Below are 25,796 nucleotides of genomic sequence, written 5' to 3' on the forward strand. Positions count from 1 at the left end.
ATGGCATTACAGTTTTTTTTTTTTTTTCCCAAGTTTGTTTATTAATTTCAAGACAACAATACAAAAGCAGTTAAAAAAATATATCTGTACAAAAACAAGTTACCTTTTTTGCTTACATACACAAAATAAACAACAATAAATCAAATCAAACCAAAACACAACAACCCTCCACAGTCAGTAATGAGGATTAAATACAAAAACACAGACACATATACAATATCCAAATTCAGCAAAACCTTACAATAGGTAGCCACCCCAACAGAGCATAACATATGACATATAGCTAGGTTAAGGCCAGTCTAGTCCTAGTCAGGAATATGTGAGAAACTAGTACTCTCAAAATAAAGAAAAAATGGGCCCCAAACCTTCCAAAATTTTTGAGAAGAACTCCTTGTAGAAAGTCAGATTTTTTCCAATTGAAGGAAATAAAGAACATCCGCCAACCAGCGTGCATGACAAGGGGGGGTTCTTAACTTCCATTTAGTTAAAATTAGTCTTCTTGCTAATAAGGTGACAAAGGCAATAACATCTCTATTAGATTGTGATAGGGAAGGTACAAAGGAGGAGACACCGAACAATGCAGTGAGAGCATTCGGCTCAATCCTCTCTTCAACTATGTCTGAAATAGTTTTAAAAATGTCCGTCCAGTAGTTACACCGAGATGGGCAGAGCCAAAACATATGAATTAAATTGGCTGGGGTTTGCTTGCATCTATCGCATTCTGGAGATATATCTTTGTAGATCTTAGCCAGCCTCTCTTTAGTGTAATACGTACGGTGCAGAATTTTGCACTGAATAAGGCCATGGCGTGCACATATTGAAGATTTATGCACACGACTAAGAATTTCGTCCCACAAAACCTCAGATAACTCCTCCCCCAAATCCTCTTGCCACAAGGCCCTTATGTTATCCAGTGGATCTGGACGAAGAGAGAGAATTTGATTATAAATATCTGAAATTAACCCTTTCAATGAGTAACTAGATTTGAAAAACCTATCAAGAGGTGACTCGTTGGGCAAATTGGGGAAATTTGGGAAGGCTGTGCGAGCAAAACTGCGAATTTGTAGGTATCTAAAAAAGTGATGTTTAGGGAGTGAGAACTGCTCAGAGAGCTGTTGGAAGGACGCAAAGGTGTTGTTAATGTATAAATCCTGAAATGATACTATGCCTTGATTGGACCAAATTAAAAAAGCATGCATTACAGTTTTTGCCAGTTGCTTTAACACTATAGACACTTGCTTAAACCAAAGTAACATAACTTGAAGTTGTTGTTACTATACCTTAAACAAAGTGTAACCATACCTTAAACAAAAGCGCTGCTTTGCACTTTAGTTGAAATTCTGTAACACACTTGCCCCTTTCTGCAAGACACTTGCTGCTGCACACTACACACTATTTCCTACATAAGACAATGAGCTCAAAAATGAAATCTCAGGGTACCATTGGGAAAACACATCTATTCAAAATACAACACACATTGATTTATTGAAAGCACTTAGACACACACCAGAAAATACTTACTTAGAAAACTGAACACCAATCAGCCAGATACAAAAATTTTGAGAACTTTGCAAGCATGGAGGCAGGGAGAGCTAGAGGCAGAGGAAGAGGAAGACAGAGAGAGAGAGAGGAGGACGTGGTCGAAGAGGCCATGCAAGGACCATTATTTTGGATGACGTAAGAGCAACTTTGGTGGACCATGTCATAAACCATGGTCTGACTGTGAGGGAAGCTGGGCAGAGAGTCCACCCTAATCTAAGCCGTTTCACAGTCTCATCCATAATGAGGACATTCCTACTGGAAAACAGGTATGTCTTCAACTCTCTACTCTACCCAGACTGTATCTAGAGAGTTTACAGTACTGTACGATATCACGTTACCGTATCACATGTACTGTATTGCAGGGTGGTTAATGCTCCTTTTCAAACAAAAGTGGTAGTTTTGTGAAACATTCCGTGATCATGTGTTGAGATGTTTCAGTAATGTGTATGGTAAATACAGTAAAGTATAGTATATTCAGTACTGTAAAAAAGAAGCAAACAATAACAATTTGTGGTTGCATTTTTCTACAGAATGGCTAGAAGACCTAATGGGGGTGGACGCAAACAGACGGCAGGATCCGAAAGCCCATTTGTGCAGAATTGTGTTTTTCTGTGTTTACCGTAGTGTATTGTTTGTTTTATTTTTGTTTTATTTTTGCTTTAACTAAATTTACTGTACTGTAAAATACACTACTGTAATGTAATGATTTTGAGTATTTCACTTTTTGGTTGTTGTGAAAACTTTCCGTCTGTGGAACTGAATAAAAACAGTGAAAACAAAAGACTGCTGTGTTTTATATAAAGCTGACTAGTGTGTTGCTGCTGATCTGACAGTGTATTCATATGATGCAAGTGGGTATCATTTTGTCATCAGAGTGACATTTTGACAAAGGATTGTTAAGTTTTGATAGCAGAGTTTCAATTTGACATAGATGTGAATGGTTTATTTCCCAGTGTTGTGTCTTTTTTGCTTGTGTGAAGAGTTTTGAAACACTGAGCCGAGTTTTGCAAAACGTGTTGAGGCAACGGACAAAAACTGTAAACGTTCTAAACAGCATTAGATGTGCTGCTCTTAAATCACCTATCACTCTGTACAGATGACAGCTTGAGAATTTAGAAAGAGCCAGGTATGTTTTACAAGGAGTTGGCAGAGATCTAACAAGAACTAAAAAGAGGTGAATATTGTATTTGTTGTGGTCTGTTGGATCAATTCCTGAAGTTTAAATCTCACTTTGCCTCTGCCATTTAAAAAAACAAACATTTTAAACTTAATGTATTTATTTACTTCATTTTCTCTCTGAAGAGTACATGCCAAAGAAAAGCTGTCCTTATACATCATTATAGTCTGCATTTTCTATACATATGGTACCAATATAAAGTGTATTACTGTAAATATTTAAAGCAATACTGTATTTCTACTGTATAAGTATTATAAGCAGTGAGCTAATAAGTGAATAGTTGTTGGACAAAACAATGCAATCGCAAATATGTGTTGGCTGTGGCTCAGTAAGTAGAGTGGTTTGTCCACAAACCAGAGAGTTAGCGGTTCGATCCATGGAATGTGCTCTCAGTGCCTGGCACTGGTGTGTGAATGTGTGTGTGCTTGTGTGAGTGAATGGGTAGATGTGTCTGTGACTGTAAAGCAATTTGAGAACCAATAGGTAGAAAAGCGCTATATAAAAGCAAGGCTATTTACCATTTACCATACTGTGTGTAGACTAGCATATTAATTTGTCAGTAAGAGAACAGTAGTCGCAATAAAAACATCTGAGGATGTAGACATTTGCAAGTAATCAAACAGGCACAAATCAGACATTATAAAATGTACTGAATTATCTGCTGTTTTTCCTTCATTCTCCAGTGAATAGGGGGTTGGCCACAGTGGTGGTGGCATTCTGGTACAGCGGGTTGTCAGCCTGTTAACAAATAAAGCAAAGTGATTAGAAAGATTTGTTTAAAGATTTGAGTACATTTTGTCTTGAATCAGTTTATTTCAGGTGTCACGTCACTAGGAAGACTCAGATTATAACACAATATACGGTATAAGTGGTGCTCTCAGGCACATCCTTATGTGCTGCACATGTGTTCACCTCTACAAGGTTAGTGTTAGCAACCCGTGGTTCACTCCCAGTGAATCAGTATTATGATGTCAATATATCATCCACAACTATCATTGTTGTAACATTTACAGCGTGATGTAACCCTCAGACATAGTCATCATGTCAATCAAGTCAACCTGTCCCTCCACCTCATCCTCCAGCACCTGGACTCCCCCAGATCATATGCCAGGGTCCTGTTTGTGGATTTCAGCTCGGCCTTTGACACGGTCATTCCATCTCTACTACAGGGCAAACTCTCCCAGCTGACCGTGCCTGACTCCATCTGCAGGTGGATCACACACTTCCTGTCTGACAGGAGGCAGCATGTGAGGCTGGGAAAACACATCTCAGACTCCCGTACCATCAGCACGGGTTTCCCTCAAGGCTGTGTAACTTTCTCCTCTGCTCTTCTCCCTATATACCAACAGCTGCACCTCCAGTCACGAGTCTGTCAAGCTCCTGAAGTTTGCGGATGACACCACCCTCATCGGGCTTATCTCAGGTGGAGATGAGAGCGCCTACAGATTGGAGATTGACAGCTTGGTGACTTGGTGCAGCCGCCACAACCTGGAGCTGACCGCCTCCAAGACAGTGGAGATGATCATGGACTACAGGAAGAACACAGCCCCACTCCTCCCCATCATCCTGTGTGACTCTACAGTCAACACTGTGGACTCCTTCCGTTTCCTGGGCACCATCATCTCCCAGGACCTCAAATGGGAGCTGAAAATCAGTGCCCTAATTAAAAAAGCACAGCAGAGGATGTACTTCCTGTGGCAGCTGAAGAAATTCAATCTGCCAAAGACAATGATGGTTCACTTCTACACTGCCATCACTGAGTCCATCCTCACCAACTCCATCTCCACTTGGTATGCTGCAGCCTCTGCTAAGGACAAGAGCAGACTGCAGCGTGTCATTCGCTCTGCAGAGAAGGTGATTGGCTGCAGTCTGAAGTCTCTCGACGAGCTGTACGCTTCCAGGACTCTGAAGCATGCAGCTAAGATTGTGGCTGATCCCTCTCACACTGGACACGGACTATTCAACAGACTCCCCTCTGGCAGACGGCTGCAATCCATCAAGTGTAGGACCACTCGCATGGCAGTTTTTTCCTATCCGCAGTTTGTCTGCTGAACAATGCCAAGCCCCCCCCCCCCATAAACACATCAAACCCACTACCGTCCCACAGTAAATGTTCTGGTATAATATATATATATACTGTGTATATATTTTTGTATTTTTTGTATTTTATATATCTGAGAGCAAGTTCTATAGTTTCTATATTTTATTTTATTTTATTTTATTTTATTTCATGCGTAACAACACCAAAACAAATTCCTCGTATGTACAAACATGCTTGGCAATAAAGTCTTTTCTGATTCTGATTCTGATCTGATCATACAACGATCAGCCACAACATTAAAACCACTGACAGGAGAGACATTGACCATGTTGACAATTCAATGTTCTGCTGGGAAACCTTTGGACCTTTCATTCATGTGGATGTTACTTAGATATGTACCACGCACCTAGACCAGACCAGACACCCCCACCCCATAGCAATGACACTCCTTGATGGCAGCAGCCATCCCCAGCAGGATGCAGCCTGACACACACACAAAAACACTTTACGAACAACTCAAAAAAAACATGAAGAACAGCACAAGGTGTTGACCTGGCCTCCAAATTCACTAGATCCCAAACTGATCAAGTGTCTGTGGGATGATCCACAGAGGCCCCTCCCCTCAACCCATAGGACCCAGAGGCCCCCACTAACAACACTGTGTTGCCAGACACCACAGGACACCCTCAGAAGGCCCATGTCCATTCTCTGATGAGTCACAACTGTTTTGGAGGCCTGTCTCAGACCTCCACAATGCTCATAATGTTATGCCTGATTGGTGTATACTAGATATATTCAGTGATATTGTTTGCCTCTGAATTATGATATCTACTCGATGGGTCTCTTTCTATTTTATTAAATTGTATTTGTAATCAGTTATTAAAAACAACACAGTCATGCCATATTTGTTCAGCTAGTGGCCAGTAGGGGTGGTCGACTAGTTGACTTTACTGCTGTGCCACGACGATTTAGAATGATGATGGAGAAGTCAGATCCTTTTAACTCATTGCATTTTTCCACAAACCAACCTGCAGTCATTAAATATAGTTACTTGACCAGCTGTTCTGTCATCTGTCATCAATATATCACTGGCCGTTTCTGCACTTATTTAAGTTCTACTGTCTGTCGTTCAAGACCGTTGACCACCCTCCTGTGGGATGCATTGGCCTCTTAGATCCTTGATTAAGGTGGTATTAAACAAAAAAAACCATTGCTTTAGGTCTTCCATGAGTTTTTTTTTTTTTGTTGTTGTTGTTGTTTTTTTTAAAAAAAAGGTTTAACATTTGTCACGGAGATTTGCAGATATGTGAGAGTCTTGAGGTTCGCTTGATTTAAACTCATTCCTGCTGTTTGTTGTCGTGTTCTCAAGGCATTTCTGAGTAAATCACGTCAATGTGGGCCTCCAGTTCTTAATATGCCTCATCCTCAAGTGATTCCAGGTTTATGTATACTGATGTATTGATTAATCACCTATTGCACCGATCAGACTTAGTCTAGCGGTATATTTGGGAGTTACAGGCACAACATACTGCCTAGGTAATCTCTCCACCAGCCATGTTGAAACTGCAAAGCCTTGTTTATTACAAAAACTGGGTAAGGATTACTACCTCTACTACAATGGCCACATATTCTGAATCATTTATATTTCCACAGCACTGTTCCAGAAACACTGTTGTCGCTTACTTACTAATTCAGTACACTTTTACAATGAAATCAGTGCAGACAAGTTATGGGCTGTGTTCTCTGCAAGCCACTTAAAAGACCCAAGCTCAGCGGTCTAATTCTGTTTCTGGTGATGATGATCTAATTAATTTGGCTCTCCATAGCCATCTGAGAATTTTATTATATAAATTATTATATATTAATATTGGAAACCACAGCATAAATGTCAGCCAAAAAAAAGGGGCAGGATAAGATTGGCAGCGGTGGCTCAGTAGGTAGAGCGGGTTGTCCACGAACCAGAGGTTTAGTGGTTCGATCCCGGGAATGTGCCATGTGCCAAAGTGTCCTTGAGCAAGACACTGAACCCCCTAGTTGCTCGCAGTGCATGGTACTGGTGTGTGAATGGGTAGATGTGTCTGTGACTGTAAAGTGTTTTGAGTACCAATAGGCAGAAAAGCGCTATATAAAAGCAAGGCTATTTACCATATAGTTGGAAAAGACGGTTGAATTAGAGTATCACAGTAACAGTAAAAGGAACCAGACTAATACCAGTGAGTTTTCTGAATACAACATTTAAGTGTCTCCACCATCTAGCTCCCCTGATATGTAACACTGATAACTAGATTTCAATACACCGCCATTAACAGCTGAAATACATCAGAAGAAAAATGGACTACTAGACACCAACCCTCTGGAACTATCATACCTGCTATTTCAAACAAAGATTCAGGATTTCTACACTCCTAAAACAACCATGTTCACATCTGTCCCTGCATCCTGTTTACACTGAACAAATACATTCCCTGGTAGATTTGCCTATGCAATCCCGTCAGAAATTTGATACAGAAATCTGCAAGTGGAGAATCAACCCCTACTTTCTTATTGCGGATCAATCAGAGACATATTGAAGTTCATACAGGATTGCACTGCCATGCTACTGTTCACACAGTGACTGTAGTGGTAGCACAGAGATCCTTTTCAAAATAAAGACTATTTAAAACTTACTATCTACAGCAGTGGAGCAGAGGAGAAACTAAATGGACTACCTGTCCTGTCAGGGGGTAACACTGGAGCACTAGAGTATTGGTGGATCAGTACCAAGCCAACCTTATGCAGAACCTTGGTCTCCTGCTATAAAGTTAACAATGACATAATCCTGACTTCCAGTCCTGACTCCCACAGTTTTTACTCATTGTGACAAATAATAACACAATCAAGCAATAGACATGTGTCACGGCAGAACAATCTGAATGTTTATCTGAGGCCTATTAGGTATTGAAATCTAAAAGGAGGCATGATTCACTGCATTCTGCTTAACAACAAACTATAGATACAGAAACAAAAATACCAACAACTTGCTGTGAAACAACAACAACAAAAAATGACTTTCACACAAACTTTCTCTCACCTCTCCCCACTTGGATTTCTTCTTTTCATTCTCAAATTTCTTATATTCTTCCAGGTCCTTCATGTAGATGAGCATCTTGAGGAGCATCAGCAGCAGAAAGCCAATGAGAGCCACCCCAGCAATAGAGCCTGCGATAATAGCTATAACACTGGGTGGTTCTGGACAGTCTGTAGGAGTTATAAATAGCAGAAGGTTTCACACAATTCAAACACACTGAACTTGAAAGAAAGGGGTTCGTATTAGGGCTGAACGATTAATTGCATTTGCGATAATATGATAACACACGATTTTCTAACCGCAACTTGCGTGATTACAAGGTGGTCACGTGTCGCGAGCGACGCGGATGATGAGCTTCTGACCTCGACGACGTCTCTGAGCGGCCCGCGCAACCGCGACGGTCGGCTTGTTTACCTCTGCTTTACGTGTAATGTATATACAGTCAATGGTAATTTGCTACTGCTATTTTTTTGCAGCATGGCTGAATATTTGTCCGACTCTGAGGTTGTGGACGAACCATAGCAGTAGCAAATTACTGCTAAACAAGCCCGCCGTGGCGTGTGCGCGCGCCGCTCAGAAGTCAGAAGACATTATCCGTGATGGTGTTAATACGTAACTCCGGACTCAACGGGGAATAGCACTAGCGTATCATAACAAAGTATTGGCGGAATGAACGAGTTTCGCTGCAGATAATGCGTTATTTAGAGGCTGCGTCTCGATGCCCTGACCACTCCCGCCATATGGATATACGCTGATCTAATTATCCCCTGAACAAGTGCAAATGAAACAAAAATGATATTGGTAAGTAAACGATGATATTTTATGCTAGAAATAAATAAATAAATAAAAAATCGCATATTAAATCGCAGTATTGGGGGAAAAAATCGCAATTAGATTATTTTCCCAAATCGTTCAGCCCTAGTTAGTATGTTAATGTGTCCAATACTTTGGATTTGTGACCACATATAGTACTTGTCAAATAATGTGTTAACAGGGTGCTGAGACAAGAAGAGTGTTCTTATATAAAGAGTTTGCCAAGTCTGAGTTTTCTATTATTTCATTGGCAGCTTACCTTTCTGTTTCAAAATTTCAGCCTTGTAGTTATCTTCTCCAACCAACTGGTCCAGCTTAAATTTGATCCAGCATCCCTCACTGTCCTTCTGCTGGCACTCCTTTACTGCTAGGGTGAATGTGTCTACCTTCTCTAGTGTGGTGTTATTACACATGGTGTTACAGTTTTCTTTAAAGGGGCCGGAGCCAAAGGCGAGACATTCAATGCAATTCCTGAAAATAAAGTTAAGTGAGACAGTTTAGAGTTTTCATTATAGGTCTGCAGTGGAGATACTTTATTTATTTATGTATTTGTAAATTGGTGAAGTGATAGCAGAATGAATGTGTTAACTTACAGCTTGGTCTGACATGGGTCTGGGCAGCCAAGACATGTATGGCATAGCGAAGGCTGGTATCCCTCTTTACATTCACAGTGGTTACACACGCAGGACCCTCTGCCATAGCACACAGTGTTGTTTGGGGTACGACAGGCCTCATCAGACTTTCTGCACTGACAGGCACTGCCCTCAAAGCCCGGATTACATTCACATGTTCCACATTTGCACACACCATTTCCTACAAGTAATGAGAAACAGAGAGGAAAGTTCCTGAGCACTGACATCATTTCTACCCCATATATCCTGCAGTTTCTCTGTGGAGTTAGACACACACTAATATTTAGTTTGACTGCTTTTAGCTTTGATTATAGCATGCATTCTCTGTGGCATCATTCCGATAAGCTACTGCAGTGTCACCAGATTTATTTTCATCCAGTGTTGCATTTATTTTTCATGATGGGAGAGCCTGACCTCTGCACAAAGCCTCCTCCAGCACATCCCAAAGATGCTCAATTGGGGTTAAGGTCTGGACTCTGTGGTGGCCAATCAATGTGTGAAAATGATGTCTCATGCTCCCTGAACCACTCTTTCACAATTTGAGCCCCATGAATCCTGGCATTGTCATCTTGGAATATGACCGTGAACATGAGGGAAGAAAAAATCCATTGATGGAATAACCTGGTCATTCAGTATATTCAGGTAGTCAGCTGACCTCATTCTTTGGACACACAATGTTGCTGAACCTAGACCTGAGCAACTGCAGCAACCCCAGATCATAGCACTGCCCCACAGCCTTGTTCAGTAGACACTAGGCATGATGGGTGCATCACTTCATCTGCCTCTCTTCGTACCCTGATGCCCCCATCACTCTGGAACAGGGTAAATCTGGACTCATCAGACCACATGACCTTCTTCCATTGCTCCAGAGTCCAATCTTTATGCTCCCGAGCAAACTGATGTATTTTTTCCGGTTAGCCTCACTGATTAGTGGTTTTCTTAAGGCTACACAGCTGTTCAGTCCCAATCCCTTGAGTTCCCTTCACATTGTACACATGGAAATGTTCTTACTTTCACTATTAAACATAGCCCTGAGTTCTACTGTTGCTTTTCTCCACCAAACATTTAAAGGCGAATTAGTTTTTTACAACAACCTTATTTATGGCATAAAATACAATCATTTACTCACCCATATAACTTTGGTGTCATTTGCACTCGTTCAGGAGCTATTTAGATCCGCGTATATTCATACAGTGGGAGCGACTGGGGCACCAAAACGCAGCCTCTAAATAACGCATCTGCCACAAAACTCGTCCATTCAATATTTTGTTATGATATGCCAGTGCTAGTGGTAGAGTTAACCCCAGGCTTTGGCTGGGTTTTCCAGTTGACTTTCGTGACACGAAAAAAAGTCTATACCTGACCTCAAATCCCACTGAGCAACAGAGGCATTCCTCTTCTGTTGTCATAGGTGAACACTGTCCACAAGAACACCACCAGTTACTATCTATTCGCAGACGTGCAGCGGTTTGTTGTCGTTTGGCCAGCTGTTCCTCTCTCTGCCTCTGCATCCTCCTTTCAACAAGCTCCTCTACCGTATACTCTGACACCACAAATGACACCAAAGTTATATGGGTGAGTAAACAATCACATTTTATGCCAGAAATAAGGTCTAGGTTGTAAAAAACTGTAGTTCCCTTTTAAGTGATCGCTGTTCACGATCAATCAAGATTTTTTTCCAGCCACGTTTCTTCCTCGAAGACGATGGTTCCCCACTATCCTTCCAGTTTGTAATAATGTGTGGGACAGTTCTTAACCCAATTTTAGTACTTTCTACAATCTCCTTAGATTTTTTCTCCGCTTGATGCATACCAGTGATTTGACCCTTCTCAAACAGACTAACATCTTTTCCACAACGACTGGATGTGTCTTTTGAGCACTTGTTGAAGGCTTTGCATTCACATCACTTTGCTACACCCAAACCATCCCAAATAAAATTAGGTTAGGTGATTGTGAAGGCCAGGTCTTCTAATGTAGCACTCCATCACCCTCCTTCTCGGTCTAATAGCCCTTGCAAAGCCTGGAGGTGTGTTCATTGTGCTGTTGAAAAACAAATGATGGTAGATGGTATGGCTTGTTGCTGCAGAATGCTGTGATCCATGCTGGTCATGTGTTTCTTGAATTTTGAATCAAATCACCAACAATCATCAGCAAAGCACCCCAACACCATCACACCAGCTCATCCACACATGTAGAAATCTGTCTCTCAAAAAGTCAAAGTCTTCCTTGGGTTTCTTGGCAAAAGCAATTCTCTGTTTGTTGTTGTTGTTATCATGTTCTCCTCTATACAACTGAAGTTGCAAATTGTGAAGCATTTAAATGGGCTCTAATTTGAGGTACTGTTAATTTCTGGTTTCTGAGGCCGGTAACTCTAATTAATTTATCCTCTACAGCAGAGGTCACTCCAAGTCTGCCTATCCTGCATTTGACGGGTTTCTGGACTGACTGACGTTCATGTCTTACAGTAGTAATGGACTAATCCCATGTGTTCCTTCATAATTTGTATATCTTCAGTATTAATCTACAATGTAGAACATAACACAAATGTAGAAAAAATAATGACTCCAAAGTTGTGTCCAAACCTTTGATCCATACTGTGTACTGTATCATGATTTTTCCACTCTTACCAGATCACAGTTCTTTAAGTCAGCTTTCCCTTCTCGATCAACTCAGCTATGCAATTTGCTCATGAGGTTGTCTTTTGCACTCCTGTCACAGTCTGCCAGTGGTCCTTCCCTCCATGACTTCATGATACTTGAAAACAGCTTGCTTATGAAAATGGAATACATCGGTCTTCCCAAGCCTACCAAGGTTACAGTCTTACCCATCTCAATGACATCAGACAAGCTCACCTAATGAAAGGCATTTACTAAACAAGGAGCAGAGAGTCTCACATGCTGGGTTTCTTCACATCTGAAGACCATCACCCAACTCCCCATCCCACCTCATTCATCCCATCCCTTTGTCTCCACTCATCTCTACTCCTTTAATTCATCCGTCCCCATTCTCTCGTGTCCTGTCAATAAATGTATTTGCATCTGTCAGGGAGTGTGAAATTATTAGTTAATTAAAGGATTTCTCATGTTCGTCCTTTATCCACATGAACAGTGCTGTGATTGGTCTCCCTCTACTTTTTTTCAACTTTCTGGATAATGCTGATAGTGAAGACAACAACACATCGAATAATGCAATCTCCACTGCAACCTGCTTACCTTGTAATGGTGAGAACACAGTGATTGTACAGTAGACTGCTACTGTTCACTTATGAGATGAATATGGATGCCATGAGTTACATAGTGAGTTTATACACCATTATTGTTACACAGTAATAACCAACTCACCACATACAGTCACAACTTCTTATCAAACATTAAGTTATTTAAGTTATATTTTTATGCAATAACAAATCCGGAAAGCCTCCCAATGACCTTGGCTTTGGCTGATTAGGCAGGGAAGAACTGGAAAATCAGGTAAGAATGTCTCTGGTGAGAAATGCTTTAAAATATTAAACAAAAAGCTGTAACACAAAATGACTGCAACCGTACCTCCACATTGCTTATTCTGGAACTTTTCACAGTGCTCATCATCACACTCGCAGAATTCACCATAGTAACTGGTGCCCTTTTCCGTGTTGTGGCATTGGCACCTGCCACACACACAGTCCCCTCGACCCTCACACTCAGTGCCGTTATTCCTTTGACAGGATGCTCGCAGGGAGCTTTCGTCTTTATCGCCAATGGAACACTCGCAGAACTGACCAATGAAACCCTCCTGGCAGCTGAATAAGGACAAGATAAAAAGATGGATGGGTTGTTAGAACACCCTCTATGGAGTCACCCTCTCATAGAACATACAATCACATTTTTTTCAAATTGTTCAGTCATGCAGACATTGTTTGAGGACTGGATATTTCTCTTAGTGTACAGGTAAAACAAACTCACTTTAAAAGTGCTGGAAAGAGCCAGGCCTGCTATTCCTTCATGAATAATGAGGAATTTTGATATTATTGTTTAAATATTATTCCAGAGGAAAATGTGAAAAGGAGGTGTATTTTCTGCACCACAAATATTGAGAAAAAATAAGTATGGACCTGTGTAATGTCAATAAAATGTTAAATTGTCCAAAATTGTATCACCTTATTGTAATTAATATATATCATTTTGAAGTTGTTGTATTTATATAACCAAATATCAAACAAACAGATTAGACTAGATCAAATACAAGTCCCAAAAATGCAACCTTGATGCAACAAAATGAAGCAGTACACTGCCATCAAGTCAGCTCTCACTTCCATTTAGTCCAATCTAAGATTTAAGGTTGGAAGTGACTGTTAAATACAGTATGGGACACATGTCACAGCAATAATCACTTGTGTTATTTCCATTAATGAACAACTCAAGATTAAATCAATAGGATATTGCTGGTTTCCTTTTTGCTGATCGGGATTAAGGAACGCAACAATGCATGTTCATTAAAAATGAAAGACAAGTCAACAGATGACAGTTCAATACAGAAAAACAAAACAAAACTAATTCCAACAGTAAAATCTAATTACAAAAAATATGCAAACCATACGCATACAGTCATTGTGTGGGAGGGAAAAGCTTACCTGCAAATACCGCAGATGACGCTTCCCCTGTCCTTGCAAATTTGGTGATTTTTGTCATCGGCGTTTTCACATGGACACTCACAGTTGGTAGATAAAGTCACTGTCAGTGTGTCTTTAATGCCCTGTGGGCTGATAGTGAAAGACTTGTCCTCCATACATGAGTCCACAGTCACAGTAACGTCAAAATATATCTGGAAAGGGCATTTCAAATTGGAGAGTCAGACAGAATTAAAAACAGAGAAGAGAAGAATTAAAAACAGCATGAAAAACCAAAGGCACAATATTCCCATTTTGTGATTGCACAATCTCAGTAGGTGCTGGTTTCCACAAGGTGTGTGCCTCCTCATTTATTCTGTTTTGTGACAAAACCAGCCAACATTTTATGAAATTTCTTTAGGAAAATAATTTTGGTGTACTGCTGCTATCTACAGTTCAGTTCTGGTCACATTGACATGTTATGTCCGCAGATCTTACTAAAACAATCTGATCCTAGTGGACAAATTATGAATAGCAGTTACTTTTGTTGAAAATTTGCAATTAATGCACTTTGCAAATTCATCCCACAGGCCAGATTGGACCATCTGGTGGGCTGGTTTTAGGCATCAGGCCATATGTTTGACACCCTAGCCTACAGCATGCACTGGAATAGTTTAGAATCTTTCCTGAAGAGCTGGTGTCTGAGCTACATCATCTAGCCTGGGGCCACCAGATCTGGATCAGGATATACAGATTTATACAATGAATGCATGATAGTTAATAAGAATTGCAATTACACAAGGGCAGCACCTAATACAATTAAGCATCTGAATCTGAAATATAATAAGAGCTGTGAGCATTTATATACAACACTGTCAACACTGACCGTTTGTTCTGGATGCACATTGTTACAAACTCCTTGGCTGTCTCCTGCTGGTCCTGGATTACTGCATCCAGGGGTATAGACAACTCTTACATTGTCAGGAAGACTGTCATGGGTCACGGTTACTTGAGAGGACAACCTCTGCCATAAAAATCAGTAAGAAAGAACGTATTGGTCACAATACAGATTTCAAAGATACATGTGACCTCAAAGGTGGCAAACTGATGCACAATGAAAGATCAACTTACATTGTAGGCGTTTACAATCAACTGAACAACATTTCTAGAATCTGATGACAGGACTCCCACTTCAGATTTTGGAATCAATTTGGAGAGTCTCTGGGGGAAAAAAAACATGGAAATTGAATTTTAATCTGAGTAATACAATGTTTCCTTTGTAAGGTGTAACAAAAGGAATGGATTTAATTTACCGTATACACACTCTTGACATTCTCTGTCACTGCAAATATTGGCTGAATATTGTGCTTTTCCAACACCATAGCAAGTTGTCCAACAGATGGGTAGTCCTGCAAATAATAATTAGTAAAATCTTTCAAATATTGCTTACACCGCTTACATAATCAGATGAGTCAAATCACTGAACAAAACTGTCATGATTCCACACATACCATCTCACTGCTCTTGACATAAACACTGTTTTCCATATGACACTGTTCATCATTGGGTTCCAGTATGCCGGCCAGTTTTCCATCCCCAGCCATGTGGAATCCAGCGTCAGTGGTCAGCACAATAAGCCGAGTGCTGCTGTTTCTCCAACCGATTTTGTCCTAAACAAAAATATGGTCAACTCTTTAATGAGGAACACTTTAACAAAGTGAAGGACACTACATAACAGATCATTATCAGTGGCATTGTAAAAGCATCATAATAGTTTGCACCACCAAGCTGCAAAAGCACCACAGTTCTATGCTTTAGTTTACATTTTGGAGCCCAGAGAAGACAGTTCTGACTTTAGACATAAAGTCACAATTCCTACAAAACTGTGTCAGGCCATTGGAAGAAATATTACCAAGTCTTTATAACATCAAGTTTGTATTCCTTGTCTCGCTTACAATACATATTTATCTGTTTGGATGGGTCCTTACCCCACATACAGCAGCCTGCATCATGGCATCCAGACTCCCTTCAGGAGAGTCAAGGTTCCCAGAAATGAACTGAGCGTCCACTTCTTGTTGGAACTCCTCCTCCTTTGCTGTCATACTGAGCACATGTCTGTAGCCAAAGGCAGCCTGACACTGCTGGTCATTCTGATCACATGGCTTCTCCAGTTTTTCTTTGTTGGTGTTGGTGTAAGGAAGGACTGTCTTATCAACAAAGGCACCAAATCCTGTAATTATAATAAGCTACAGTTTTACTCATCTTTTTTTTTCCTGTATAATTTCTTCTTGAAATGTGTGTCAGGCATTTCAGACAAGTGAAACGTATCAAGTAAAAACACACAGAAGGCAACACTTCAGGATTCTCATAATACAATACGATACATTTTGTGTACATTTTACAAATGGGATATCAGAATATGTACTGGTGAAATCAAGACAATGACAAAAGAAATAAGTGTAGCCTGTAGCAGACAAGACTACTCCCATACCTTTTAGCCTGACCATTGTTGAAATTGCACAGCATCTACTGTCTACTATACCACCAGCAACCTGACTAGTGAAGAATCTATGACTCAACATCTGACATAATTGCATGTCTAAATTATTGTCACACCACAGAGCACTTTTTAATTATATGCCCTAAATTGAAGACACTGGCGAATGTGGATTTAACTGAGATAATCTTTTAATCATTTAGTAGGAAACTTTGAGAACCCAAAGTTATTAAGTGATATATAAAAGATAACACTGTAAGTTATGTCTGTATTCTACAGTGCATCAGATAGATGATTTATGTTATTAGAATAACGTCGCCATCATATTACCTATTTGAGCATGCTTAGTGATGTTTTTCAGAGTGGCAAAAAGATCACTGCCGAGTTCTTTGATTTTCTGCAAATCATCTTTCATGGAGTAAGACAGGTCCATCAGGTAGTAGAGGTCCACTGGATAACCCTCAACTCTCTTGAAAGAAACACGGAAGGTTTCCGGAAGTCCTGTAGACACAGACGGGAAAACTTTGATTGTTCGATTGAAATGTAGAGACTGGCAGTGACATGGAAACAAACACAGCCTGTAGATCAAAGTTTAGCATTAACTGATTGCACAAACCCGGTCGCAGCTTCAGGCTAATTTTCTGTGGCCTCATCTGGACTGGTTCTCTATTGTCAAATGAGTTAGACAGAGATTCACTCTTGGTAACGTCTTGAGAGTTCTTGGGAGAGATGATGTCTGTATTTCTGCAGCCTTTAGCTATCAACTGGGCTATGGTGTCACACCGCACTGTTTCCTGCTCTCCTGGTTTGGTGAAATTCTGCAATAAATGAAGATAATACTAGATTGGGATTGGCTTTCAAACTAAAAATATAATGTGCTTTTAACATGTTGCCATGTTTTCAAACCAAACTGCTCAATAAACAGGCAGAACATCAGCAAGAATTGCAGGCAAAATAATGCATTAAAACCATAGACTGTATAAAGATGGAGGCTGGAACAGCTGAACAGATACAGACAGTTCTGTTAATATGAAGCCTGCAGCAGGATGAGGTGAGCTGCATCAGGTAATAAAGAAACTGATGGTGGCTTGTTGAGTTTAATCTACCTGAAGTCATGTTACTGACCAAAACTGGACAAATCAGTACCCACTTCTTGTATTTGACTTTACATAAACTTTCTCTCTCACCAGCTGTTGGCACCATGAACAGAATGGCCCAGATCTGATACAGTCGCTACAGGAGTTGACACCTGACTTGGAGCAAACTTCTTGTTGTTGACACAGCCCTGCAAAGAAAACCACAAATTTGTACAACATGATCACACATTTAAATAAATCTTTTTAAAATGTCTATACTGTCTTTAATATAGACAATAAAGACATTATATTGTATTTTTTAAATATCTCTAGTACACATTAAATATAGTGGGTAGGGATAGGGGGATAATAGGGGGATATACAGCAATCAGGCATAACATTATGACCATTGGCAGTAGAAGTGAATAACATTGTAACTTTTTATTATAAAAAACATACTGTTTGGCTTTACTATAGCCAACACAAAGGAATAAAATAACAGAATATTATATAATCAACTTCAATTTCTGGTTTACGGTAAGTGAAATAATCACTCAGCCTGAACATCCTCTGATTAACTACATCTTTTCACTGAGGGACTAAATACATCCTTATTAATTTGCAATTGAATCATCTAATTTTTACATTTTAAAGCTTACCATTCTGCTCCATCAGCAGAAGCAGAATGAACAGCAAACGACAATCCATGCCCTGGTGACAAAACAACAGATTTTTGTGACCATTATCCATCACTTCAAAACAGCTACTTTAAAATAATACTTACACAGAATATCATCAAATAATTTCATATTATAAAGCTGTTATGCTCAATTGACCCTCATTTTGCATGATCCATATATAATCCAAAAATGTATATTGCATCTTTTTATCTATAGCACAGTGCTTGCATCTGATTGGAGTCATTAAAATCTATCTTCAGAGACAAGTACCTTGAGAAACTGTATGCAAGTCTTCCAAGAGGGACTGGTGCTGTAAATGTAAAAGTTGTTCTCTCTTTCTTTGTCTGGATTGTCCTGTGAAAACAAACCGAACCAAGGTTAATTGCAACTTTCCAAAAACATTAAACCAAGCTGACTTGTACCCTCTGCTGACAACGTGCCTCTACTACACATCATTTCATTTCAACATATAAATTGTCCCATCTAGATGTGAGTGTGCATAGGACACATCTTTAACTGTACTTCATACTTCCACTAAAGGGGAAGTGACCTCTACTGACAAATGGCAAGGCAAATATAGTTACATCTTAATCTTATGGAGCCAATCCCAGCTGTCAGTGGGTTGCCTCCTCATAGCACCACGCTATGAGGAGGCAACGTGTAAAAATGAGCATCAGCTCAGCTGACATGTGTCAAACAACCACCAGTAACGCGGTGGTTTCCTGTGCACAAAACAGTGTGTCAACACCACGCCATAAAAGGAAGAAGGAAAGAGCGAAGTGTTAGGTTAAAGATACACATCCGCTTTCTCATACAGGCTGAAAAAGGGCTTGCAATAATGCTCACTGCTGCAGCTTTGTGACGATTCACTGTGCAGTACAGATCACCGGCCTTCATCAAATCAGATTTCAGTTAGATTGATGTTGAGACGGCAGTAGAGTAGTTTTTATGTCTAGACTTTTACAGCATGTAGTAGCCTGATTCAACACTGTCAAATGTGGCTACAGAAGGTTATTTGATCTGAATCAACACAGATATCTGTCTATAGTTCATATTAAGTCGAGCTGCCTCCAGCAATGACTGTACACTTGTCGTTTTAAGCAAAAATAAATCCATTGTAAAGCAAAACATTTAGCTTGCTAAATGCAGAACTACATCGGAATATATTAGAACTTTTAAGTGGACAAAAGTACATTGTTTCTCCTGAAAACATAAGTTTGTGTCAGACCTACTCCAATTTCTGTAAATTTCAAACAACAGAGTGTTCTGAGGGAGAATTAAAGAATGAATTGCAGACGACCGTAAAAAAAACTAAACACGTCAAACATGTCAGAGAAAACAAACAAAAAAAATAAATAGAAACCCCTTTCCTGAGGATTCTGGTTCTTTGGGTCAGTAGGCATTTTGAACATTGAGTAGTGAGTGAGTACACGTTCAATACGGTTCACTCATATTAGATATCCAAAGCAGAGTTTAAAAGTCGCTTCCAACTTCTGCAAAGCAAGGGCACCACTAAACTTCTGGGTTTCAGGTGTAATCTGCTTTATGTGCACCTTTTATGTACATACTTGCCAGTTCATTAGATACACTAGTGAAAGCAAATTGATTAAAAAAAAAACAGTCGTGCACTAAATCTTAACTTCACGAAGGTTATGATATTCAGCATTTATGTGTGCTGTACTGACACGTTTGATTATTTTTACAAACCTGTTTTAGTCATTGTGCAAGATTAAATAACACCACCAGAAACTACACCACAACTATATGCAGGACTGTTATATTAGAACGGACGCTGTCGCCCATAGCATTGGAATAAAACTATTTTGACCTCTTCTCCTGAAATGATTGTGACGATGTAATTTATTCTTCATCGATAAAGTGTATATCTTCTTAAAACTTTACTGGTCAGTCTCTCCCAAACATGTAACTGATGTGTATAAATATGAATGAAAAGAGGACTGTGACCTTTTTGGGCAACAGTGTACTACACTAGTGTACCCAATGTTTTGGAGAGCAAGTATGCACACACATACACGGTGTTTGTTCTCTGCATTAAACCCATCCAAGTGAGCACACTGGGAGTAGTGGGAAGCCGTGCAAGGCAGGTCTCAGGCAGTATTCTGGACAAAAGCCAAGGCTGAATATCCTCAGAACGTCACAAAAGCACTAAATTCCAACTAAATTGAGGAATTGACTGGATATGGGTGTGAGTTGTAATGTTATATAATACCAACAATATTATATACCAGTAATAATAAGAAATGAGACGCAACACTGCCCAACTTAATTGGCCATCTATTAAACGCTGTTGTTTCATGAGTTATTTCGGTTTGCTTAAATAGATCTGCACTCTGCCTGGACTGCACCTACTTGAATTAAAACTAGAATTATAATTACATCTATGTCTGTTCGGACTCAGATAATACTGCATCGGTGAAGATATCAGGGTATCATTCAGACTGTATTAGAGAAAGGAGCTTATCAGGACTAAAGGGAGGCATGATAGCAGACATGCAGATCAGCTAGAAATACCTGAGCATCCCACAGTCCAATGGGAACCATAGGAGCACTCTGGTTCCCATGGGACACACCACTTAAAGTGTATCTAACAACAAAGCAAAGATCCAGTCAGGCTTCCAACTCCCAGCTGACAAGTAGGTGTTTGCAAGCAAACTAGACAAAGTGGTGGTTGACAAGAATCAGCTGTAATGGACATGGCAGTCCCATGTATGTGTATGTATAGGTTAGAGTTTATTTAAGTTGCAAGCAACACTGCAACTTAGTTCTTGCTGGCGGAGCCCTCCCTTTCAGTCACGCAGTTATTTAGTTATTTATACGTGTATCATTATCTTAATAAAACATGTCATTCAGTCAGTATTTCTCTTCCTGCAAATCATAGAGGTGGTCTTTGTCAAAGTGTTATATAACTCAGGGGAGTTAGTATTTCATTCATCAGTGACTGAAAGAAACGGGGGATTTTTTTTTTTGTCTTAAACATAATTCTGTATTAAATATAAATATGTATATATACTTAAGTAATACATTTTAGATGGACATACACTTTTGACTTAAATTCAAAGCTTTTATACATACAGTATGTTGCTCAATTAAGAGAACTTGCATGACTGGCAGATGTGCATTTATTTTCCATTAACCATGAAAGCTCAGAGACGTTTATTTAAGTGATTTGATGTTTTGTAGGAGACAGATAATCTTGTCAATGAAATAGCATCATCTTCAAATGAAGGTGAACACGAAGATCTGGCTGTAGATCTGGGTGTGACGTTAGCTTGTGAAATAAGCATTGTCCATCTCGTACACTTGCCCCTTTACAAGTGTTTTTATTCATTTTCTGCCTTTTTTTTTCTCCTACAGCTTTTATGTGTGTTAGAGGAAAGTAAAAACATGTTTAAAAATGAAATTCACATAATGTCTTTAAACAGTTTTGGATTTGGACAACTATAAATATTCACTCACGGTTCCGTTTCTTGAAAATGCGTTAGTCAACTTCCTCTCAAAGACAGAGAAGCCTGTCTTCCTCATGTCGCTTAACATAGTTTATCAAACTGTCACAATCTAGTGCCGTTGTACTGTATATTACAGTAATCTGACTTCTCTGACTTGTATCATTTTGGAATGAAAAGCTGATCACAATATGAAATGTGATGGATGTCAAATACAAAGTATATTATTTCCTCCAACAGACTTTACTTGCAACACGACACAACCACATTTTCATTTGATAATAAACGGAACAATAAAAGGCAAAAAGGATCAGAACAGCCAACAGTTTCTTGACTAAAGCGAACAATTTCTTCGCTCAGTCAGACTTACCAGAAACAGGAAGATGGAGCACAGGTCTGAGGTTGACAGTTCCGCTAAAAGCTATCTGGTCTACATGAGAGACTACAACCTCATGACGGGAAGTGTGAAGCAACCAGTGAGAGAACAGCGAGGGTTATGTCACTGACTAGGGCCCACATAGAAAACTATTTATATTTAAGTCAACTCTTAACATATGTGATGTGCAGTTGTGCAAGTTGTAACGAAACAAAAACGAAATAACACAAAATTTATATTTCTCAATTGCACAAATCCTTCAATAGAACATTTTAAAATCACACTTAAGAGAATCCAGTTATTCAACTATTGCAGTTACAACAGGAAACACACTTTTTAAGGTGCACAATCTCCACCTCCAACATACTGTAGGTAGGTAGATGGCAGGTCTTGTCTAGCAGGGGAGGTGGGTGGCTCATCCTGACCAGTGGCAGAGGATGCTCCAAAATATTTAAGAAGTGCCCCTGAAATTGCAATTGAAACTGACATCAAAAGACCGTAGACTACAATATAACTCTTATTCAAAACATCCATGAATTGCAAATTTAAATAAACATGCCCTTCCATGCTAAGTGTCTGTCATTAGACGCTATATTAATCTATCTGTCAGGGAGGAACAATTAGCTTCTTGGTTACTGCCTCGAATTCTATGCTCACACTTTTAGTTATGACTGGTTAAACTATGTTTGACACAAAATAGAGTTGAAGCAAATGGGAAATGTTCATCTCTGAAACTACCTACAGATATGAAAATTCCGTTGGCTAATTACAGGACCCAACGTGGAAATAAATAATAACTGAACTTGTAACAGTTTTGTTGCAAAGCACAATCTTAGGGTGAAATTAGATCTGGTGTTTCTTAAAACGAATTACTGGTGTATAAGCATTACAAGCATCATAGCAAAAAGGCTAACAAACGTATACCACCGATTAACATTAGCCTTTAATTCATGACATGGATACTGTAATCATACAGAGAGAACATAGCATACCTTTATCTTTTGCTCGTTTCTCCTCTTCTTTTTCCTAAACTGGTCACCTGATGGCTTTGACCTTTTTTCTGTCCATCTCTGCGTTTATTTGACACTCGACAATCAACAGATTTCCATCCCCCAGCGCTGTCACTCACGAACAGAAGTCAAGACAAAACCAATTCACCTTGGTGACCAAATAATCATTTTGTATTACCTAGTTTTATTTGACCATTTCGCACAATTCATAAAAACAAAAATGTGCAGGAATTATAGGCCTGTATTTATAATATTATGAATGAAATGTGTGCGTTATATGTGTAACCTTGGTTCTTGCACACATTACTTTTGGATTATTTTAAGGATACATTTTTATTATAGTACTTTATGTTGTGTATTTAGGTGTGCAGTATTATTTTGGGACTTCACAGGATTAAGTTATTTCATAATTAATTATTTATCTGGTCCTGCACCTTATTTCCATGTTATCACTTTCTGTTATCTGACTGTAATTTTGGTTCCTACCTTTCAGTTGTTTATGGGGGGACAATTAAGGGTGTGACGCTCTGGTGGTGTGAGTGGAAAAAGAATGGATTAATAAAGTTTTGGTTACGGACTGTCCTGCCGTGTTGGTGTCGATTTCCAGAAGAGTTGAACTGTAACCCGTATTACACCCACAGCCCCGAGAGTCTGGAGGAGGACACTGTTACAAATCTGGGTTACAGACTGGTGGCAGCGGGTTTGTTTTTTTTGGTCTTCGGATTAATTAGCCAAGGCAGTCAGAGTGGAATTACCACCGTATTTTCACGGTGACGGTAAGGATAAGGAAAGTTTTTCTCGGTGGAAAACCAGACTGGAGCTTGCAGTTAAAGCATGTGCAGACGCACGGCAGCTAGACATTGCTACAATACTTCCCACACGCCTTAGTGGAGATGCCCTGGCATACTGGCTGTCCTTGCCACCTGATATCCAGCAGGACTATGAGAAATGTGCAGCTAAGCTAAATGAAATTTTTGGACGAAAAGAATTTCTGCTTCACTTTCAGACTTTTGTAAATGCAAGACAGCGTTTGCCTAAAGAGTCTTTAGAAGTCTATGCTGCAGAAATTACAAGACTTGTATTGGAGGCATTTCCTAACTATGGCCAGCCAGCTATTGCAATGGAGCGCTTCAGAAAATTTGTTGCTGGTTTAGATCCCATTCTTCAAGCTAAATGTCACGAGCATGGCGTTGCTACGCTAGAGGATGCGTTAGCTGTTGCATGTAAATGGGAACGTGCACAAGAAGCTTTGAAACTTCTGCCTCCACCTGTTTTTTCACCTACACCCTCACATGCTGCTGCCTCTTATACTGCACGAGACGAGCCGCTCTCCGCCATGGTGTTCACCAAACATGAAAAATCCCATCCAGACTCATCTACTGGTCTAATTGATGTTGTTAAGCAACTCTCCAAAGATGTTCATGCCCTCCGACTGGAAGTTTCACAACTAGGACAAGACTACAGCCACACTGCTCAATCCCGAGCTTCCCATGGCGAATTCACTAAACGCAAATATGACCATTCACATGAACTGAGAGATGAGCGTGGCAGAGAAAGATACCGCCGTTCTCCGTCTGTGTCTGCTGACCGAGGTGTCTACTCCTCCAACCATCACAGTTCCAGCAGGTCACACAGCGATAATCTCCGCCACAGATACAGATACAGTTCACATCGCTACATGCAATACAATCCAGATAGACGTCGCTCTCCTGATTGCACTGTAAGGTGTTCACATCACAATGACTCTTATAGGCACACTTCCTATGACTCAGGCAAGCCCACGTATAACTCACACTCAGCCCACTCTACCCGGGAAAGACACCAGCCACATAGAGAAGCAAGCCATCAGGTCAGCTTTAATGAAGACCACTATGATCAGGGAAAAGACTGGTAGCAGGCACTGAGGGCCGAGTGTCTGCTGCTACTGATGGGGCCCACCAACAGGTGCTGTCACCTTCAAGTAAAACTCCCACACGTTATGTTGTTGCTGTTATTGAGAACATTGCTACTAGAGTCTACCTAGATACAGGGTCAGACATATCGCTGATTAGTGAGGCCTTCAGAATATCTATTCCATCTCTGAGAGTTAAACCTATGCAGCTTTTCCCCAGGTCAGTAACTGGTGACTATTTAGACAACCTAGGCACACTTCCCATCACCATCAGGATAGGTAATGAGGTATTTACTCACACCGTGCAAGTGGTCAGGAATATTACTCAGCCAGTGATCTTAGGTTGGGACTTTTTACTGTCACACCATGCAGTTTTGGACTTGAGGGAATGTACCTTTAAGGTAGGGAATCGTAGTTGTGTTCCTCTTTTGTGTACCACTGAGACTGCTCCCCTGAGCTGCAATGCTGTCACCCTGTCTCCAGTAGTAGTTCCGGCTGTGTCACAGATGACTTTGCTAGCTAAGGTTCAGCCCACTATTGGAGTGCCTGATCTTGAAGCTGACTACACAGGTATCTTAGAGGCAGGTCCACCTAGTTTTCAAGGCCTGATAGCGGCACGCACCGTTGCTCCTGTACAGGCAGGGCTGACTTATGTAAGAGTAATGAATCCAACCAATGCTGACCTCCATGTACCATGTAACACCCGACTGGGTGATTTTCATCCACTAGGTGGTGATAGTGAGGATGAATACTGCATAGTGGAAACTAGTGTAGCTGCAGTTACAACAGCCACAGAATCCTCTCCTCCGCAGTCATTACCAGATGTTGATCTTAATCAGTGATCACTTACTGTTGAACAACGTCAATAGCTTGAGGCTTTGGTGCTGTCGTACAGTGATGTTTTTAGCATGCATGGCCAAGATTATGGACGCACACACATAGTCA

General features: G+C 40.2%; 1 protein-coding gene across 2 annotated transcripts; it reads right to left on the minus strand.

The window, feature by feature from the left end:
- Nucleotides 1-38: 38 nt before the first annotated feature.
- Nucleotides 39-21,989, minus strand: LOC311487849 (integrin beta-2-like). 2 transcript variants are annotated; one of them, XM_084544247.1, is made up of 17 exons: nucleotides 21,945-21,989; nucleotides 18,381-18,464; nucleotides 18,090-18,141; nucleotides 17,542-17,639; nucleotides 16,971-17,172; nucleotides 16,685-16,855; nucleotides 15,846-16,087; nucleotides 15,369-15,527; nucleotides 15,171-15,266; nucleotides 14,989-15,078; nucleotides 14,744-14,881; nucleotides 13,882-14,072; nucleotides 12,818-13,050; nucleotides 9,234-9,453; nucleotides 8,900-9,111; nucleotides 7,831-7,997; nucleotides 39-3,457 (listed from the first exon to the last, which is right to left on the minus strand). In XM_084544247.1, exons 3-17 carry the CDS (start codon nucleotides 18,136-18,138, stop codon nucleotides 3,392-3,394), a joined length of 2,334 nt encoding a protein of 777 aa, XP_084400373.1. In that variant the 5' UTR covers nucleotides 18,139-18,141; nucleotides 18,381-18,464; nucleotides 21,945-21,989; the 3' UTR covers nucleotides 39-3,391. The 2 variants fall into 2 exon arrangements, with proteins under 2 accessions (XP_084400373.1, XP_084400374.1); XM_084544248.1 differs by lacking the exons at nucleotides 17,542-17,639; nucleotides 21,945-21,989 and having other exon boundaries at nucleotides 18,381-18,428.
- Between the last annotated feature and the right edge of the window lie 3,807 nt (nucleotides 21,990-25,796).

This window comes from Chelon labrosus (assembly GCF_963514085.1).
Source record: "Chelon labrosus genome assembly, chromosome: 5".
Lineage (NCBI taxonomy): Eukaryota > Metazoa > Chordata > Actinopteri > Mugiliformes > Mugilidae > Chelon > Chelon labrosus.